Here is a 21,605-nt window from a genome sequence, read left to right as displayed (position 1 = left end):
CCCTACTTATTGTAGCTAAAAACTTATTTCTATCTGTGATTAATTGAGAGTTAACTATGGCTAGAAAATGCAATTAACCACGATCAAATATTTTAATCGATTGACAGCCCGAGTAGAAACCTATCAGCTATATTTTAACACCAAAACTTAATTTTTGTATTCATAAATGAATTAGAAAAGACTGGAAATCAAACCTCTGTATTTAGTTAGTAATTGCACATTACTTACAGACACTGCAGTCTCCAAGGCAGTCGCGTATTAAAAAGCGTCTGATATGCCTTGTTTCATTCAATTCGCTCTCCTAACTGCGTCACAAGCTCAACTCAATGAAAGACTGTGGCCACAAGGTGTCACCAAACCCTGTCAAATCTTCTCCAGGTCCACCTCACAGTGGAAAGACAGCTCTGGCAGCCAAGATTGCAGAGGACTCACAGTTCCCCTTCATTAAGATCTGTTCACCAGACAAGATGATTGGACACTCGGAGATCTCCAAGTGCCAGGCCATCAAAAAGGTTAGTGCTCGTCGACGAAAATCGCCGTTTCATTGACTCCCAGGTATGAATGTATGAATGAAGTAGTGACAAGCATAGATGTTCTTCTCTTTTAGGTCTTTGATGATGCTTATAAGTCCCAGTTGAGCTGCGTGGTGGTTGATGACATTGAACGCCTGCTGGACTACGTCCCCATCGGTCCTCGTTTCTCCAACCTGGTCCTCCAAGCCCTGTTAGTGCTCTTGAAGAAGGCACCTCCCAAGGTAATTGATCTACTTCCTACATCAGTGACGTGCAGAGAGATTCATGGCTGGTGTGACTCCTGAGGCATCCATGTGCACATCGTATGACGCCTTCAGGTGCAACTGACTACCGCCTTTCTCTGCGGTTTATTGTCTGATTAGCAGTAATAATGATTTGATTGTGAAACAGATTGCACCGACAGGAAGCATTTTTGACTAAAACTAAAATGGCTGCCAAAAACAACATGGATCAGTGGACACAAACCGATACTCTCCTTATGTCTCTGGCCAAAGTCACAAGTAAATGTGAAACTGAGTCAGCTAATCCGAGGGATTGTACCGTAATTGATTTCTCCTGCAGGGTCGGAAGCTCCTCATCATAGGCACCACCAGCAGGAAGGATGTCTTACAAGAGATGGAGATGTTGGATGCCTTTAGCACTACCATCCACATTCCGAACATCTCTACAGGAGAGCAGCTTGTCGATGCTTTGGAGGTAAATTATATGTGACCACAATCGCTGGCTGAGAGCTGCACAGTCGTGCACACTGCAACACATTAAAAAATAACCAATAAATAACCAAAATAACCAATAACCAATTAGCTAAAAATGTCATCCAATACTTCTCAACAAGAGAGGAGAAATATGATCTCAGGGAAGAACTAAATTTGAAACACTTATATGCTAGGACTATGTTAAAAAGCCATAGCATTTCAGTATGTGGAATCAAACTATGGAATGGATTGAGTAAGACCCTCAAACAATGCACAACGATGAGCCAATTCAAGAAACAATACAAGCAGTTGATGTTTGCTAAATACAAGGATGAAGAGTCTTGAACCAGTCATGATGTGCTATATATATCACTATATTGACACTTACTATGGTACCCATTATGTCATTGGATGGTCATATCACCTCGTACTTTGGTACGTGACAAAAATAAAAAAAAAACTTAAACTATATTATGAAAGCAGGAAGTGAACAAATGTAACTGTTACTGATTGTAAAAATACCAGATGGAGGGGTAGGATTTAATAAGCTTTGCTTCTTCCTACTCCTTTTGGACATGTGGAACTGTAAACAGATTATGCGATGCGTTCAATTGTAATCTGATGCATGTTCAAATGAAATAAAACCATTACCATTTGTCATGCCCTGTGTGGGTTCCCACATGACAGGTTGAGTTTGAGTTAGCTTCTTGGGCTTTGGTTTCCGTTGTTGACGCTCTTATTTTGTATTGGACTTCCTGTTTTGCCTCGTGTGCCTTTGTTGCCATAGCCACCCACACCTGTCCCTAATTTGTCCCATCTATTTAGTTCAGGTGTGTGCTTCTCCCTGTGTGGGATCATTATCGTTTGTCCGTCTACTCCCTGAGTTGCTTTTTTCTGCTGCTGCAATTTTCGCAACGAATAAATATTATTTACCTGCATTTGGTCCTTCTCTCTGCATTCTGGGGTCGAACCTTAAAGCTCTTGAGACCGACCATTACACCATTACCATTACCATTACCATTAAAGACATTCAACAAGTATCAAAGCTTGAAGGTTCTCAACTGTACTGCCAATCTGCACATTATGCTCTTTCTGCAGCTATTGGGGAGCTTCACTGATAAAGAGCGGGCCAGCATTGCACACCAGCTTAAAGGAAAGCGAGTTTGGATTGGCATCAAGAAGCTGCTTGTGCTTATCGAGATGTCATTGCAGGTATGTGCCATTGAAGGAGTAACGATAAAGCTAGCAATGACACGATGAACACGGCACAGCAGAACAGCTAATGTAATATCCAAACATTCCTGCTTACCTCAGGTTGATGTTCACTTCCAATTTTGGATCAACATCTGCACTAACACTCACTTTATCCTCTCTAGATGGACCAAGATTACAGAGTGACGAAGTTCCTGTCCCTGCTGCGAGATGAGGGAGCGTGAGTATTCTACTACTATACCAAAAAAAAGATACTTCCCCTTTTCCAGTCCATCAGCCATTACGCTTGTCTATACATTCACATTGTTGCCATATTTGATAGTGCAGTGGTACATGCTGCATCTATGGGTTCGATTCCTGTCACACAAGGTGCCCAGTATAAAGAAACTAACCCTAACAACAACATAGGTAACCCCTACAGAGGCTTGGAGACAATGACTGACCTGTATGATTTATCTTGTACCAGGTTGAACGAAGGCAATCAAATCCGAATTTAAGCTGTCAGTCAGTGGCTCTCTCTGTGCTCGGGTAAGGTCCACATACATGAGACCAATGATTTGAAAAGCTAGTGAGCCATTAGTTAGTCGTTTGTATCCGTAGAGTAGTTTTCTGTCGTGTTGATTTTTGTCTTTAGATAGTTTTAGCTTAAGGAACTGGGACATGAGTAGGGTGACTATATGTCCCGGTTTGCGCAGGGCTGTCCCGCATTTGAATGATTTTTAATGCGTCCCGCAAATTGACTCGCCATCCCGCATTTCTGAACGACAGGCTCCAATTTTCAAACGTGCGTTTAAAATCTTGTTTTTTATCAATCACCTGTGTGAGGAGATGGCTGCATGGTGAATGAGTGGTTAGCGCGCAGGCCTCACAGTTAGGAGACCCGAGTTCAATTCCACCCTCGGCCATCTCTGTGTGGAGTTTGCATGTTCTCCCCGTGCATTCGTGGGTTTTCTCCGGGTACTCCGGTTTCCTCCCACATTCCAAAAACATGCTAGGTTAATTGGTGACTCCAAATTGTCCATAGGTATGAATGTGAGTGTGAATGGTTGTTTGTCTATATGTGCCCTGTGATTGGCTGGCCACCAGTCCAGGGTGTACCCCGCCTCTCGCCCGAAGACAGCTAGGATAGGCTCCAGCACCCCTGCGACCCTGGTGAGGATAAGCGGTCGAAAATGAATGAATGAATATGTGAGGAGAGCAGACCACACACAGTGGAGGCTATCTTAGGGGCGGGTTGCGAGATGGGTGTGTGGATGGGTGTGCGTGACTGTGACAGGCAGGGGTTGCTGTCAATCAAACAGCCGGAAGCACATGCAGGGAAGTCAATTCAATTCACGGCAACAGCTAGCCTTTTAGGAACGTGTTACATTGAAAAGAGATTAGAGATGAATGAATGAGAATGGAAGAAGAAAAGGAAATGCAGTTATAACGAGGTTACCTCAAGATATGAGACTAATTACAGCCTTAATTGTGAGCTCCTATTGGTAATTCATGTCGACAAGATTGACCTCTTTGCTAGCAGTTTGTGTTGTGTTTTTCAACTGCAATTCTGTGTCCTGTGTTTTTGTTTATGGATCTATAGTTGTTATTTTGTTACAGCCATTTGTTATTATATGTTACTGAACAGTTGGCAAGCTGTGCCATTTGTATTTTTGGTGTCCGCCGCAAGCGTCATCTGCGTCCCACATTGTCCCCCACAAGCATACTCCCTGTCCCACATCTGGTGAGTTTGGATCTGGTCACCCTAGACATGGGACAAGCCTCCTGCTTGCTTGACATTGTCAGCCAATTTCAGATCAACATTTCCAATAAAAGTCACCATCTTTGTAATTATGACATTAAGTTCAAACCCAGCGCTTCTCACTCTTCAATTGCCATTGTTAACCCACGACACAGTCCAGGTTTAAGCTCTAACTATGCCTCATACACTTTAACTTAAAACATATAGGTACTCTCAACTAGACAGAATCAGAGTCACATGTAGACTTAGCCTGGATGCTAACTGCTTGTTATTCCAGTAACAATATATTATCTTGTGCTAATACAGTATGTAGTTTTGAGGCCGCTTCTGTAGCCAGACAAACTTTTGTATCACACAGTACACAACTATGATGCGTTTAAGAACCATTAAACATACTGCAAAATCTCAACACTTACGAGAAGCATAAAGACATAAAAATGTAGTGGTACTTTTTCATGTCGACACAAATAGCATGTAAAAAACCTGTTATTGTCATGTGTACATGTAGAGAACATGCGTACATTTTGCGATTGAATGAATAGTTATCCTATGCAGTCCTGCCCAACAAATCCAGTTGATGCAATCCACCATCCACTAAACTACTAAACTCAACGCCTTGTCTTTCTTTGTTTGCCTTTTCCATTATGCAGCGACCGCAGCTTCTACGAGTAGAGTTGAGCCATTCCATCGTCAACAAGCCCCCAATGTGATGCAATGAGGAAGAGGAGGACATCAAGATGTCTGTCCACCAAGTCATCCCTCTGTCCAGCTCTCTACACACCCAGCAAAAGACTACACAACAAAACACCCCCCCCCCCCCTTATCTCAGCATGTTTCTGTCGGCAATATCACTGTATCACTTGTCATGTGTCCTCCTCATCACCAAAGTATATTTGTGAACATATCTCTATGCCTGTGAATATTCTCATTCATCCAGGTCGTTTATTCTCACGCCATTGAATCCATCACAACTGACCTGTTCAGGTTGTCTTATAAGACGTTTTGCCTCCATCAATTCATGCTCAAAAACTAGGTAGGACAGGTCTTGTCTGTGCCATAATAGATTAGCGCTCAAAGTCTAGAAAGGACAGCTCCAGTCTGTGCTACTACAACGACAAATATGACTGCTGTCCCAAACTAGGCTGTCCTAAACTAGACTAGACAGGACAGCTCTAGTTTGTTCCAACCTAGTCAAAAGCTCAATAACTAAATAGGACAACTCTAGTCTGCCCCATACTACAACAGAGCTCAATCTCAAAAGACTAGATAGGTCAACTATTGTCTGTCAGATACTAGACTAGGGCTTAAAAACTAGATAGGACAACTCTGGTCTGCCCTATACTAAATGGAGCTCAAAGACTAACAGGGCATCTCTAGTCTGTCCTTATACGAGCCTAGCGCTTAAAGACCAGATAGGACAACACTTTTCTGTCCCATACTTTAAGCAGTCACAGATTAGATAGGACAACTCTTGTTTGTCAAACTGGCGCTCAAAGACTAGACAGGGTATGGCTAGTCTGTCCTTATACTAGATAGTGCTTAAAGACCAGATAGGACAGCACCTTTATGTCTCATACTTGAAGCGGTCAAAGACTAGATAGGACAACTCTTGTCTGTCCTATACTAACTGGAGCTCAAAGACTAGACAGGGCATCTCTAGTCTGTCCTTATACTAGATTAGCGCTTAAAGACCAGATAGGACAGCACTTTTCTGTCCCATACTTGAAGCGGTCAAAGACTAGATAGGACAACTCTTGTCTGTCCTATACAAACTGGAGCTCAAAGACTAGACAAGGTATAAGGTCTGTCCTTATACTAGACTAGCACTTAAAGTCCACACAGGACAGCACTTTTTTTGTCCCATACTTGAAGCGGTCAAAGACTAGATAGGACAACTCTGGTCTGTCCTACACTAGAATAGATCTCAAAACTTGAACTAGACTCAAAACGACAGCTCTAGTTTGTCCTACACTAGACTACTGCTTAAAGACTAGATAGGACAGGTCTCATTTGTCCTTTACGAGCTAGGGCCCAGAGACTAAATAGGACAGCTTTCCTGTGTCCTGAAGTAGAGCTCCAAGACTAGATCAGCTGTAGTCAGTGCTATGCTAGCATTGTCCTATGCTAGCGTAGTCATTGAGCATGAATGGATGAAGCCAACCTGAATAGTCCAGTTGTGATAGATTCAATGCCCTTAGAATATATGTACCTGGAATCGACTGGAAGTTGTCCTGTTCTAAAACTTATCTGTAAAGATATTGCAATAGATGATTGTAAAAAGTGCTGTTTTTGTGCATTGTGCTGAAACCAAGCTATGTATGTTGGTAGCTTTTTGTATAGTATGTGTTGTATTTGTAGTTCTGCTCAATTATAGTAAGTGACTTAAACAAGGCAGTGCGAACAGAATGCAAGTACAGATTGTTTACTGAACATGTAGTGGCTAAAAAAATATGTAAATGTAAACCCTTTAAATGTATGTCATTTCATGTGTTAAGGTCAGGGTTAAGCCCAAAGTACAAAGTATATATATAAACACACAGCAGTATATTGAGAGTGATTTTAGTGATCCTTTCTATGCTCCACCTGAATATGTATGTAACAGTATGAATTGTTACAATCCAGGGACCCTGACTTCACCAGGTTGCTGTTACAGTGAAAGTGAGTGTCGGATTGTTATGTGCAGTTGTGTACAGTTTAGTCGAGGTAGTACAGTTTTGGCATTGTCAGTGTTCAATTAAGAAAATAATATGCACTTTTGAGATAGAAATGAAACAAGAACAAAAAAACAACAAAATGGGTACTTATCGTTATGGTCCGTTATAAAAACGTGAGCTTTTTGTGCATGTGTGGGGAACCTAAAGGCTGCATGTGTGCAATGAGTGTATGCCTATGACTGTGTATGGTTTTGTGTGTGTGTGTGTTACAAACGTGTTTTTTTTATTGTGTTTTTTCACAAAAGTAACGACACAGCTTACATATGAGTAACAGTTAAGGGACAATACTATAGAAATGAGCCTTGAATATACTTTAGAGTAGTCAGTGTAAAGCTTGAAAAGCAGTATTTATCATAGTACTGTGTATTTCGTTGCCGGTCATCTTTAGTTGATAGTACATACGTAAATACTGCTACACTGACTACTTTAAAGTATCTATATAGTATTGTCCTTTTTGGTCATTGCTCAAATGTGAGTGTTGTATTCACTTTGTGATATACTATATGTGTTTAGCGCTTAGTGTTCAAGATTTTTGTGTTCTAACCAGTGAATTATATGTGTGTGTGTGTGTGTGTGTGGGCGGGCGTGTGCGAGTGTGTAAATATATATATATAAACACATATGTCTATTTCCAGATGTATTATTGCAATAAAAAGCAGTGATGCACAGAAACAAAGTCACATCCTGCTGTTTATTGCTTGTTTAATGGTGATTAATCCTCGTGGATGGCTCAAGACTTGGTACAAAAGGTGCAAGTTGCCATAAAACCTTACGTACGTACTTGTATCTACAGTCCAAAGTGTGAGATCCAGTATGAGAGATGTGTTAAAAGCTGTCGTCTACAATAATATCAACAATAAAGCACAACAGAGCTGACACATTGGGGGCGAATATCAGTTTCTGCAATCAGCAGCGTGCGCCCTGAGAAGAACAAGGCATTACATAGTGATTAATAGTTTTTAATAGTGTGAAGCCACACAAAAGGCAGAGATCTTCGTGCCGCAGACACTCAGTTACGGAACTGCTTAATAATATGTCGATTTACAAGAATGATGGAGGGGTAGTAGTCCTGGGACGATAATAAATCAGTGATCAAACAATAAATGAAAATGGAGTTGATAATTTTGCCGGTCTCGATATATTGCCATGTGAATACGTGTCTATTTTTCACGTCTCTCGCGTCCAAACAGGCAGGAAGAAGGTTCACTCCGTGCATTGGTGCATTTGTTCAATAGGACAACGCCATGAACAAAGCCTCCTTTTGTCTTGGTGGGTGGAGGCGGGGCTGGTACACACACACAGTGCAGAAGAGAATAATAGAATAATAGCATAATATAAATGATATTGTTATGGTGAACTGAGTGTCTTATGACACTTCTAGCAATAACTATTATTGTGCAAAAATTCTCATTATTCAACTACTTACTTTCAAACCATTCAAAATGTTTCATTCCAAGGATGCATTTTTTTACCCAAATTCTGCATTTTCTGTCCCATGAATCCCAATTGAAATCAGAATTTGACAAATATCACCTTTCTCAATGCAAAACGTTGATTTATTCTTCAGTCCATAAGAGCCTGTACCTGTTGTACTCGGATTAATTTGGTTGCAGCACCACAGTCCTCATATTGATTGGGTTATACCCTCAATAAGCATTTGTTTTTATCACTCAAGTCTCCTAAGACGCACTTGCCTGCCAATTATAGACTTGTTTCTTGATCTCCATGAGGTGTCATTGTCTCGATAATTGCTGCTTTGATTAGATCTCCGGTGACAAATTACATTCTGACAAACTATTTTTTTTTAATCCTCCTCCCCTGTTAGCATGGGGATTTTTTCTGGATAAAAAAGATAAAAGCCATGCATTGATTAACCTGGTCGTAACTTCATCGCAGTAAAGTATTTGTATCTGGTCCCAATTCCCTTTGCCATGTTACAACCAGAGGATCACCATCACCTATTGCTCTGATTCTCGGCACGGTAAACTGGATGTTTTATGTAGACTGTCCCTAACTGTACAGGAGCACTAACTCCCCTAAAGTACACTATTGATCAGTTCCAGAGATCTGGAAGGTGTTAAAGTGATCTTTGTGTACCGGGGTCCATGTTTCCGGGATTGCTTGTTGTCTTCTGAAGTGTTTTTTGTGGTCCACCAAAGACTTTGTACCAGCTTTCCCCGCCTGCGCCCATAATAAGGCTGGTCTCCTCTGTCCACTCCCCACCCATGATACCCACTTCGAACTGCACTTACTGGCGAATACCGTTATTGTCACCATTGTTGATCATTCCTCCAAGCTGGTCCCCAGCTCTCAAGCGTTCTCAAGACTGCTGACCTTGTGGTTCTGCATGCTTTCCGCTTTCATTTCCCTGATATGTGGTGTCTACAACTTGCTACTACTACTACTACTAGTAGTAGTACTTCTGGCTACTAATCCCAATCCAAAACCCAGATGGAGTGTCCCAATTAACACCTGGAGGTAGCCAGCCGCTCCTGGTCATCTCACCTCTTTAGAATCGGGTATGCCCACAACTCCATTGTCAGCTTGGTCGGTTTATGACTTTCAACACCCTAAGTCCTCGTCCCAGAAGTCTGAGGTGTCCGTTCCCTAGATCCAGCCATTCCTGGTTCAAATCATGTGCTGCCCTTCTTTCTCCCGCATCGTATCCCGCGACTGAGCAACCATCACTGGGCACTTTCCTCGGAGGGTATGGTTGCCTTTGGGAACAGAATCTAGGGACTCTTTGTGGTGGATTGGATCATCAAACTGAAACTGCCCCCCCCCCCCCCCGTGTGTGTCCCATGTACCTCTCTACGGTCAAACCGTTTTGTTAGATTTTACTGTCACCATCTCTGTTTTAGTTCTTTACAAACGTGTATGATGGATCAGAGCTACATTTTCCACAGGCCTCGACACATCGCACTGTTTAATGATCGTTTCTCAAAGCGATCATTTTGACACAAAATCTTTCGCAATATGAATCCTATGAGGATGAGAGCTCTAGAGAATGGATGGATGGATGTGTAGTCTTGTTTCTGTATGCCCTGGTGGCATTGCAGTCTTTCTTGCAGATGGTGCAGGTTTGATTACCAGCCAGAGCCCCTACACTCAGTGACTGGACAAGTCCAGTGTTGGTCCGAAGCCCAGATAAATGGGAGTGCCAAGAAAGAAGTGTGAAGCTAAAACAAACGCAAGATGTGTTTGACTAGCTGTGGCAACCCCAAACGGTAAAAAGACTGTTCTCCATTAATGTGGAGTGTTTTTTTCCCAACAAGAGAGACTAAAAAAAATCATTAAAAAATCAACTCTGTTGCATATATTTTATACTTAATTAGTTAATGTAAAATTATTATTATTATTATTATTATTATTCATTTTCTGCCGCTTTTCCTCACGAGGGTCACGGGGGTGCTGGAGCCTATCCCAGCTGTCTTTGGTCAAGAGGCGGGGTACATCCTGGACTGGTCGCCAGCCAATCACAGGGCACATATAGACAAACAACCATTCACACTCACATTCATACCTATGGACAATTTGGAGTCACCAATTAACCTAGCACGTTTTTGGAATGTGGGAGGAAACCGGAATACCCGGAGAAACCCCACGCATGCACGGGGAGTATTATTATTATTATTATTATTATTATTATTATTATTATTATTATTATTATTATTATTATTATTATTATTATTATTATTATTATTATTATTATTATTATTATTATTATTATTATTATTATTATTATTATTACTATTATTTAATAGGTACTGTTTTCCTTAAAAAGGAAACAAAAACAAATGTCTCGCTTTTCTTTTTTCTGTGGAGAAAAAAGTGGTCCTGTACCTTTAATTGTGTAGGCATCCCGGGATTATGCAACTCTCCCCGGTGTGCTTCACCGGCCCACCGCTAGAGGACAGTGCCGAGCGTGACTGTGAATCATCCATAGCTGAGGGAGCCCGGCTGTGTTCCTGACCCGCATTCGGCCGCACTGTACCAGGCATGGGGGAGGACGCTGCACGCACACTCACGGTGGCAGTGGCTTTGACAGTGACCGGCAAACACTCGCCTGTTAGCGGAAGGAAGAGGGACACCGGGGGAAGCTTGGACGTCTTTTGAGACGGTAAACAACGACACTCGCTTTCACTTCCACGCATTTGTTCTATTTTTTTCGCCTTATCGCTGGCTTCACTGTGTTGGCGTGGTTGGATATTGACGGTTCGTGAGGCGGGTATACGGTGAGAGTCGAGCCGGATGAGAGTGGGTCTTGTCAAGGGGTCTTCCAGAGAGAAGGCTGCGTTGCAGAGTGTATGGCGGTCGCATGTCCTCACGTCAACCCGGCTTGCCTGTTCCATGTACGGTAACATGACCTATACGTGAATGTATGGAAACCTGGACCGTGAACATGACCCCAATCTGGTACCTATATAGACCTGACGTGTATTTAAACGCTAGTTGCAGTGTAAACCCATATGTTTGCTATTATTATAAGGAACTTGTGTTTTGCATGAAAAATGGCTCCACATGTTGGATTTGTTGATGTCACTGCTGTATCAATGTAGTGTTATATACATTATTTAAGCCAATTAAGGGAAATTACTGCAGCACACGTGGAGGTGTGCCTTGGGAAACACTGCAATAGTTTGTAGTTCAGGGTTGGGCAAACTGTGGCCCGCAGGCCACATCAGGCACGCCATGCGTCTTATTCCGGCGCGCCGGGCATTTCTTAACACCCATATAGTCCCACTGCAAGGCGTGCTGGGTACCTCTTTATTGCATCTGAACTACCCAGCATACCTTGAGGGCATTTGGAAATAACATTTTAAAGTTATGTGTTATGTTTAGCACTAAGCTGTTGATTCATGTGATGCGTTAACTTGCCGTGGATGTGTTGTGTTTTTGTTTTGTTGCTCCGTGAGCAAGTATGTCATTCTGCTCGATGCCGCCTATATATAGACGCTTCCTCCGCAATTTTTTTTTAACTCATTGTGGCCCGCATGTCAAGAAAGTTTGCCCACCACTGATGTCGTGCTATACATTGCACACAGTTGTACTTGATAACAGATCAATCAGTAGGAGTATAAAGGGGGTCAACAGTTAATATGATGATGCCCAAACAGTCTCCCACAGGACTGCAATCTATCTGTGGCATTTGGTTGAGGGGAGGCAGCATCTATTTGGCATAATTGTATTTAAGTAAATGTAATCTGAAGTCATCAGCATGAATACATATATATTATATTTGGAAAAACTTTGGTATCCTGTTCACGTTCAAGTAGGCTTTTGTGTTGACAGAAGTGAGCTCTGTAAAACTCTGTTTGTGTGTGATGAACAGATGCATTATAATGCAAGACCTTAATTCAGCTGTGGCATGTGTATAATCAATGCCAGATAGTGTGGCTGTGCAATAGTACGTTGTGTAAACCTCACTCCTCACTCCCCTGACAGCCAGAGGCTTTAGACTCACTGGCTAGCGTTTGCTCGGCTTAATTCTCAATCAGTGGGAATGTGTGGATGCAGACTTGAGCCGGGGCGGCGTGCATGTGGTGTGTTAAGATGCGGAGTCATGATGCCATCTACTGGACGTAGTTGTAATGACAAGCTGCACAAACAGTCCCATAAGAACCTTGGCGGTCCAAATGTAACTATGGCGGGCTTCCACAAATAAATAAATGTATGGGAAACAATGGTATGCATAGGTGCTTAAAATGAAAGCACCACCGTGAACTAACATTAATATTGATAATTATCCAAGTTTGTTAACGGTTAATTCACTTTGACTGCATGCAGAAGCACTTTAACCCAAGTTATATATTTTAATTTATGCAAAAATATGATTATAGTTGTTCACATTCACTGTAAGCTAAGATGTGAATGTTTTGTTCATATAGCTTGGCATATATTGCCCTACATTGTTTGTTTTTAGCATATTTAATGTACAATATGTATCAACATCCTTCAGCATTTCTATATACTGTATGTCCCTGGATGGGCATAGTTTGGACACCCCTGCTGTACATACACTGACTGGGACTGGTCACTTACACTTGCACCACTCTGATAAATACTGAGAGCTGTTTCTAATATTTACATACCTCATTTAGCTACATGAGTAAGTCAAAATATTAGAAACAACTCCCAGTATGCTACACTGCAGTTCTAATATGGATATGATCATATTTGCAGTTTGCTCTCATAATGTTCTAATCATAACGCTCTAACTTTTCAATTAATAATACATATTGAGATACAATGTATTCCCTTTTCACATCCCGCGGTCTTTGTGTGGGACAAAAGTTGTACTGCTTGAAATGCTCTGACTGATCGCAGACGTGATATGAATAATGCATGTGTTCTACAGCATGAAGTATGAAATGTACCCGTTGTATAATTCGCCGTGATGCAAAACTGTGGTCAGAGTGAACATTTTTCACAAATGATTAGATTAGATTAGATATACCTTTATGTGTCCCACAGAGTGGAAACTGACAAATTTACACCATAGTTTTGTCCGTGGACGGGTAAAACAGAGCTTTTTGGATTCTGTCGTAAGGAATGTATGACATTTTATGTTCATTTTAATGTTATGATGAACAGATGCGTTATAAAGTGCCGCCAAATCAGCTGTGGTATGGGTGTGAGGTGTGCTAAGAAGCGTAAGGAGTTACAATGCCATCTACTGTACAGAGTTGTAACAACAAACTACATTGTGAGGGAAAAAAATAAAATAATAGCAACAAAACTATCAGTGGTGGTCCACATTTGTCTGTGGCGGTACACCCCAAATAAATGAATGTACGGGAAAGTTTGATTTAAATAAGCTCTACTTCATCAGCCATGTTGATTGTTCATGATAACCTAAACCATTACTATTATCATATGAATAATAATATTTATCATTTCTACAAATAAGTAGAATATCAAAATGAGTGCAGGTGTACATGCAATCACACAATACGAAAGCAAAATGAATATTGACCACCCAGATTTGACCACTATATGGGTTGTTCCATTGTATTTATTATTCCATTCAGGGTTAGAGCAAATCCAAATGTGGCTGGAATTAATGACAACATGCCAAAGCTGTTTGAAAATATTTGAAGTATGGTTGTCTGTTTACATCCCAATGCTATAATCTCTGCTTTGCATGCCAGCAGCCAGACATGACCTCCTTTGACGTCCATCGCTAAACCCCCCTCTCTCCCTCCCTCCCTCGAGCAGTGTTCCCATACAGCTTATTGCTGCAAGGCTGCGTTCTGGTTTTCTGAGGTTAATGCTTAATGTATAGAGAGTGTTTGTGACGGTGGGGGTTGCGGAGGAAGGGGGAGGAGACAGGGAAGAAAACCAGTTTATTCCACTCCTCTTGCCCCTCAGTCTTAGAGAAACGAGTTACATAAGAGTCCCACAATGACCTTTTACGTCACGGAGGTGGAGAAACCTGGTGCAGGTGCTGGTTCAGGACTCAAGGGGATATAGACAGTTAGAACATCCACTTTGTTTCCTGATTTAGCGCAACTGAATCCATCTTGTGAACATATAGTACACTCTCATTTCTTGATATTATATCTTTTCATGGGACATCAGTGAAGAAATGACACATTCTAATGGGACGGTGTAAATGTAGATTATTGATACAAGGTGGCGGTATGCATCGTAAAGCCACATCTTAACACATCTCAGGTTTGTCACAGAATAAGAAGATGTAGCAGGAGGGATCAGCGACAGATCCCAAGGCTTTCCCAGGGCAGAGACACAGTCTGTCCAACGGGTACTTGGTCTTCCCCAAGGCCTCGTACAGGTCGGGCATGCCCTGAACCCCCCCCCCCCCCCCCATCAAATATCAGCTTTTTAACATGCTACTCAGGCCAGATATATTTGGTGGCATGTTTTGCAGGGTGCAAAATTTACATCACACCCACAAATGACAGGTACGTCCCACATGACAGACATGATTGTGGGCAGAAAGGAAAGTGGGTGGAAGACGCTTGCCACAGGCTGTATACTGCAATAGTACAAGCCATATATACTGATCACATGATTTTTCACGAAAATCGTTGATCGTTGGCCGATAAATCGGTGCATCCTACCTGGATAATGGAACGTATAGATGACTATTCATTCATTCATTCATTCATTTATTTTCTACCGCTTATCCTCACAAGGGTCGCGGGAGGTGCTGGAGCCTATCCCAGCTGTCTTTGGGCGAGAGGCGGGGTACACCCTGGACTGGTCGCCAACCAATCACAGAGCACATATATACAAACAACCATTCACACTCACAATTTGGAGTCACCAATTAACCTAGCATGTTTTTGGAATGTGGGAGGAAACCGGAGTACACGGAAAAAACCCACGCATGCACAGGGGAGAACATGCAAACTCCACACAGAGATGGCCGAGGGTGGAATTGAACTCGGGTCTCCTAGCTGTGAGGCCTGCGTGCCAACCACTCGAACGCCATGCAGCCGTAAAGGTGACTATATGGGTGTTATTTCATATGTAGAGGGCTTGAATAATATTAAAACCCATATTTAGAAGATTGTAAACTGGTTTTCTATGCAATAACTACGAAAATATTCCATCAATTAATATCGAATCCACAGAAATCCTGGAACCAATTACCTGTGATAAAAGGGGGGCTATTATATTATGACATATCAGATTATTATATATATATATATATATATATATATATATATATATATATATATATATATGTATCTTGACTCACGTTACGTAACATATTATATTTGATTTGATGGGCTTATGATGATGAGTCTGGCTGCAGCTTTTGCGGTTTCACTGCAGCAAGAAGCCGTTTTTACAGAAAAAACATTCTTCCTGCCAACTTGAAATGCCAAACACAGAGTGAAAACCCAATAGATGAGGGCAAGAAAGAAATGCAATAAACCGCTTTACTTTCCTTGCAGTTTAAACAGTAACTTTAATCATGATGATTTGTTAGTCTTACAGCAGGGTAGCTAATGATTTGATCCCCTGCTGATTTTGTAAGACATAAACAGTGAACACTGTATGTTTACTCATTGCTCAGTAAGTAACATAACAGCCCGACGCAGGTTGGATTAAAGAAACAAACATCCTGGAGTCATAATTCTCAATATTATGAATTTCATATTTCACTGCATTTTCTTAAGCAGTTTCCCTCATTGGGTTGCACGGCGAACGAGTGGTTAGCATGCAGGCCACACAGCTAGGAGACTAAGTTCGATTCCACACTCGGCCGTCTCTGTGTGGAGTTTGCATGTTTTCCCCGTGCATGCGTGGGAATGGTTGTTTGTCTATATGTGCCCTGTGATTGGCTGGCGACCAGTCCAGGGTGTACCCCGCCTCTCGCCCGAAGACAGCTGGGATAGGCTCCAGCTCCAGGATAAGCAGTAGAAAATAAATGAATGACTTTCCCTCAGTGTACACTCAGGAAATGGCGGATACAGTAAATATGTCAGTTGACACTATTCTTCCCACACAGACATGAAGGAGTTACCTCGCGGACCAAAACACCAAGCGCCTACTCAAGCATGCAGGCTCTCAGCTTCATTTAAGTGCGGAGACTCACCGGCTTCCACTTACTTATTGTAAATGTCTTTCCCTGCGCAGTGTTGAAAGATGATCTTTGGTTTTGTAGAGACAGCATTTTTTTTCCTGTCGATTAGCGTTTAAGTCACATCTGTGCTCCATCCGCAATGTTCCGTGCATTCATTTCATGCATCATCCAGTCTCAAGCCTGGCAAGTTACTCTGTCTTTGGCGTTTTATCTTGTTGTCAACTCCACTTCATCCAGTGGGACGCCCCTCGGACTTGCTGACTGACAGCGACGTAAGCGGTTTTTGACATAGTCATAATCTAATAAATAATTTTCCCAACAGTTTCATCGAAAGCCTGTTTACAACCTTCTAAATACCATTTTTTTAGAGCCCCAAAGACATGAACACCTTTTTATATTCATATTACCCAATACAGTAGACATAATAACAGAAAATAAGACATAACATATATTCACATGCTTGCATTGGCAAGGTTCCTTGCAGTTTTTTCTTGACAGCGTACTTCCTGCGGTGGCTATATTTAAATAAAACATTACTGACACTTAGTGGCCAGTGTGGAATACTAGATATTACACAATTGAATGCATCGTCCGTATGCCTAATATTTGTGTTTTCGTTGAATTTGCCATTTTTAGCCTGCCCAGGAAAGAAGAAAAGTTAGCAAACTGCGTTTGCTGCACTGAAAGTGTAGAGCGTGTCTTGCTGTAAGGTCTTCACTGTTGTTTTTTGATGCATTCTGACAACATTACAATATTTGACACATTTTACCTTGGTACTTTTGCTATACAGTAATTCTCAGTTACGGTAATTGGTTTCAGACCCGATTTCGATAAGTGAATTTGTACAAAGTACGATTCAATCTTAATAAACAAAATATTTTTGTAGTTAGATCATAGATAACCTGTTAATGACTTTTGTAAGTATAATATTTACCATTATTAGAGCACTCTAGATATAAAATAACACCGTATTACTAAATATAGTAAATATAATCGGAAAAATTAGCAATTGAAGGCACATATATGCTTGTGTGTTTTAATATATTAAATAAAGTGACGTCGGGTAGTCGCAGACGTGTTATGATTTTTTGTTTCTTTTGGCATTTTCCTGATTACGGAGTCGCCACAGCGGATCTTTTTGATGATGATGACTATTTATTATTATTATTATTCCTACTGTAAGATATATAATTCTAAAGTTGGCAAACAAGTCTGGTGTGACACCCCTGTGGCCAATCGATTATAGTTCATCAACACCTTGTATTTCCCTATACTGTATTTGTATTTTAGTTCATTTAGAAGATTTGTATGCTTTAAAATTATTAAATTAGGCCAAGAAAACATTTGCTTAAATATGCATTCATATACAAAACAGTGATCATTCATACATTTTTTGAAAAAATGCAATAGAGTGAGGATGTGATGGTTGATTACAATAACATACAATCTAAAAAAAAAATGAAGCTTATTTTGCACTGAATGTCGCAAGTCACTGTTGTACTTTTCACAATACAATGTTGACGTTAACAATTTTCCGACACATGCCAACATACACGGAACATTTTTTCATAGAAATCGGCCCTTTGTGTCTAATTTTCTGTTGACAAAAGCAACTAACCATGCATGTTGACATTTACTTATGCCTGCACTTTTTAGTACTGAAAGGAACACAGCGGACCAGGACTTAATGAGCTGGTCGATACCGGATTCCCTTGTATTCCTACGCCGTCCTTTAATTGTCCTCCAGCCTCCCTTTGCTTTGTCTTCCATTCTCATCAAATGAAATTATCAGTGTTATGTGTTCCATTGGGCAATTTGTGTCTCAGATGTCAGTCGCAGCACTGAAGAGATTTAGACCCAAACAAATTCACGTGTCTAACCTAATCTCCCGTACGCGTTGGCCAAATGATCACAGACCTCAAGGCGATATTTCCCATCAAAGGATATCCTTGAATGCAAATGAGGGGGTGTTTGTATTTTTGTCAAGTATTTCTTGTTCCCTGACTTCTGAGGAATCTTCTCTCGTCTCTCATCAGGTTTTGATTAAACTTCATACGCATGTTGTAACGCAGTACATTTCAAAGCCTTCTGATTAGATAACAGCTGACATTGCAATCGAACCTCCAAAGTTAAACAGGCCGAGCTTTTTATCACTTGAATTCAGGCACTTTTTTTGTTAAAATAGGTATTTAAAATGACACTTAAGTCTCCTTTTTGTATCGTGTTCAAGTTGATACTTGTAGAAATCCTCCCCCTGAGGACTATAAGTGGGTTTCCAATAGAAGATAAGGGAATCTTTAAGAACCAAATCATAGAATGAGAACCACATTGTTTATTGCTGACAACAATACCTAATACAGACGTCCAGGCTTATCTGCAGACCCTGTATGCCTACAAGTAAGCGGGTCTTATTACAGCGCAGCTGCAAAAAAGCACCCTTCCTTTCCTTGCCCGGCCTTTTTATACACTCAAAATTGTGTAAGAGGCTGGAGTCCTGGACCAATCAGCTTTCGCCACTGCCCTTGATTGAACCGCTTCTTTCATGGTGTTTCTGCTTTTATTTGCAGGGGCATCAAGGCATCTTTTCCTTTGTTTGCTGGGGCATCAAGGCGTCTGGAACATTCTGCTTTTCTTTGTTGCAAAGCAAGCTGTCATATGCGTACCCTATGTTTCCACCTTAACTGTCAGTTGTCACGTTAGTCCTTTTTTGTGTGGGTGCGTGTATAAGTATTTGTGAGACTATGTGTTTGTTTTAGCTTTTATCTTGAGCTAGCAAAATTGAGCAAATACCTACAATACTAAAAACAGAATGAGTCTGAAGGATCACTTACACACATACACAGTACACTTGCAGCTGAATAATAACAAATATAGCAACTTCTCATGTTCATTTCATACTTAATGTACTGATTTAAGCCACGCCTATTTCTGATTAGTCACCCCCACTTCCGCTTCATGCTCCACCCATTTTCTAGAAAAATGACACCCACTTCCGGTTCATACTCCATCCAGATACGAATACAAATAATTTGAATGGGTGAACCGATACTTATAGGTTCACCTTCGGTCTTATAGACCTTCGGTCTCGGGCTGATACTGGCACGCAGGGGCATGATACCAGACAAACCATGTGATGATCTTATTATCACATACTATTTAATCATGAACTTATTATCACGTACTATTTAATCAAAAGACCATTTTGTTTCCAGAAAATGTTCAGTTTATTACATGTCTTATATCTAAACAGTGTAAACACAATAATTGCAAAAATATTTCAACAATAATATTTTATCAACAGTCTTATCTTATCAATGTCTGACAATTAAAGTTCCATTAATCAAGTTTGGGTTTTTTGGTGACTGGAGAAGCACTAGGCACTAAGCACTCGTGTGCTGTTCTCTGATTGGTTGTTTCACGGGCACGATACCAGAGCAGCGCGCTCTGAGTGGACAGCTACGGGGGCTGATACTGGACATGGTTAAACTCTATATTTTATCAGTATAACTGCCCTGGGCTTTGACACAGTATCATTTCGGCCTTTTCCCGTATCATTCATGGGCGGTTTCTAGGGTACAGGGCCAATTAATACTGTAGTATGTGATAAAGATACAGACATACATAGTGGTGTACTCGCTCATCCCTAATCTTTAGTAATACTTTATTGAGAAAAGTAAGCAAGGAATGTCCACATACCACATTGACTTTTAATCCAGCGATTAAAAGTAATTCACCACGTAGCCGACAGCTTGTATTTAAATGTACACCCAATCTACCCCGTGGTGATTTCTTTCTATGCCTCTCAGGCGCACCACAACCACAGCAACCAAAGCAGATGTCATTTAAACGCTCATTAGAACATTACCCACAACACATAAGAGCTGTAGAAAGTTATAGTCCACGTTAGAGCGGAGATATCAAACTCATTGACATTCATGCGTGCAGCGATAAAGACAAGGCGGGTACTTCATGCAATTGCTCCTCCTGTGAGCTGATGAATGATTTTGTAACTCAGCCGTGTGTCAACTTGATGTTTGTTTAGTAATGTATTTGTGTTTTTAATTCCTCTGTAGGGTTTACTATTTACCAGTAAGATCACAGGGTTCAGGTGGCCGCCTCGTAATGACTTCTGAGCCTGGTGATTTTACCTGACCCAGAGTCTGAGTATTGGAATTATTATTCATTCATTCATTTTCTACCGCTTTCTCCTCACGAGGAGGATCGCGGGGGGTGCTGCAGCCTATCCCAGCTGTCTTTGGGCGAGAGGCGGGGTACACCCTGGACTGGTCGCCAGCCAATCGCAGGGCACATATAGACAAACAACCATTCACACTCACATTCATACCTATGGACAATTTGGAGTGGCCAATTAACCTAGCATGTTTTTGGAATGTGGGAGGAAACCGGAGTACCCGGAGAAAACCCACGCATGCACGAAGAGAACATGCAAACTCCACACAGAGATGGCCGAAGGTGGAATCGAACTCAGGTCTCCTAGCTGTGTGGCCTGCGCGCTAACCACTCGTCCGTCGTGCAGCCCAAAAACTCTGTTTTTAATGCAAAATATGGATTTTTTTAAAATCCAACTGAAATCCGCAGAATGGTTTAAGACCAAGTGCCAAGTGGTTAGCGTGCAGGCCACACAGCTAGGGGACCCAAGTTCGATTCACCCTCAACCATTTCTGTGTGGAGTTTGCATGTTCTCCCCGTGCATGTGTGGGTTTTCTCCGGGTACTCCGGTTTCCTCCCACATTCCAAAAACATGCTAGGTTAATTGGCGACTCCAAATTGTCCATAGGTATGAATGTGAGTGTGAATGGTTGTTTGTCTATATGTGCCCTGTGATCGGCTGGCTACCAGTCCAGGGTGTACCCCGCCATTTCGCCTGAAGACAGCTGGGATAGGCTCCAGCACCCCCGTGACCCTCGTGAGGAAAAGCGGTAGAAAATGAATGAATGAATGAATTCTAAGGAAAAGCAATAGAAGGCTCCAGCCAAGTCACAAGTATTCTAGTATTCTACTCACAATCTAGTAGTGTATTGTTAGTCTACAAGCAGCACGGCCAACATCAATGCCATAAGAGAATTCCTCCCAGACGTGTATCAGCATATCATCAACAGAATGTTGGCGGAGTAAGGGTGCCACTACAGC

The 21,605-nt window shown here is 41.5% G+C and overlaps 2 protein-coding genes across 5 annotated transcripts in view; both read left to right on the top strand.

Annotated features, from left to right (window-relative positions):
• The window catches only part of LOC131103034 (vesicle-fusing ATPase), a 33,905-nt gene extending 25,900 nt beyond the window's left edge, over window positions 1–8,005 (top strand). For 2 of the 3 annotated variants that reach the window (XM_058048885.1, XM_058048882.1), the window contains 7 exons: window positions 379–512; window positions 608–754; window positions 1,095–1,229; window positions 2,327–2,440; window positions 2,605–2,660; window positions 2,907–2,968; window positions 4,832–8,005. In XM_058048885.1, the coding sequence (XP_057904868.1) occupies window positions 379–512; window positions 608–754; window positions 1,095–1,229; window positions 2,327–2,440; window positions 2,605–2,660; window positions 2,907–2,937 (617 nt within the window). In that variant the 3' untranslated portion in view covers window positions 2,938–2,968; window positions 4,832–8,005. The remainder of the gene's footprint in view (window positions 1–378; window positions 513–607; window positions 755–1,094; window positions 1,230–2,326; window positions 2,441–2,604; window positions 2,661–2,906; window positions 2,969–4,831) is intronic. The other variant, XM_058048884.1, reaches the window with a different exon arrangement.
• Window positions 8,006–10,828: 2,823 nt separating this feature from the next.
• Window positions 10,829–21,605, top strand: part of LOC131103035 (thyroid hormone receptor alpha) — an 89,018-nt gene continuing 78,241 nt past the window's right edge. For both annotated transcript variants that reach the window (XM_058048888.1, XM_058048886.1), the window contains exon 1: window positions 10,829–11,015. The gene's annotated coding sequence lies outside the window, so the exon portion shown is untranslated. The remainder of the gene's footprint in view (window positions 11,016–21,605) is intronic.

Source organism: Doryrhamphus excisus, chromosome 15 (assembly GCF_030265055.1).
Source record: "Doryrhamphus excisus isolate RoL2022-K1 chromosome 15, RoL_Dexc_1.0, whole genome shotgun sequence".
In the NCBI taxonomy this organism is placed as follows: Eukaryota; Metazoa; Chordata; class Actinopteri; order Syngnathiformes; family Syngnathidae; genus Doryrhamphus; species Doryrhamphus excisus.
Note: the sequence above shows the minus strand (reverse complement) of the source record. Positions and strands in the feature narration are given on the sequence as shown.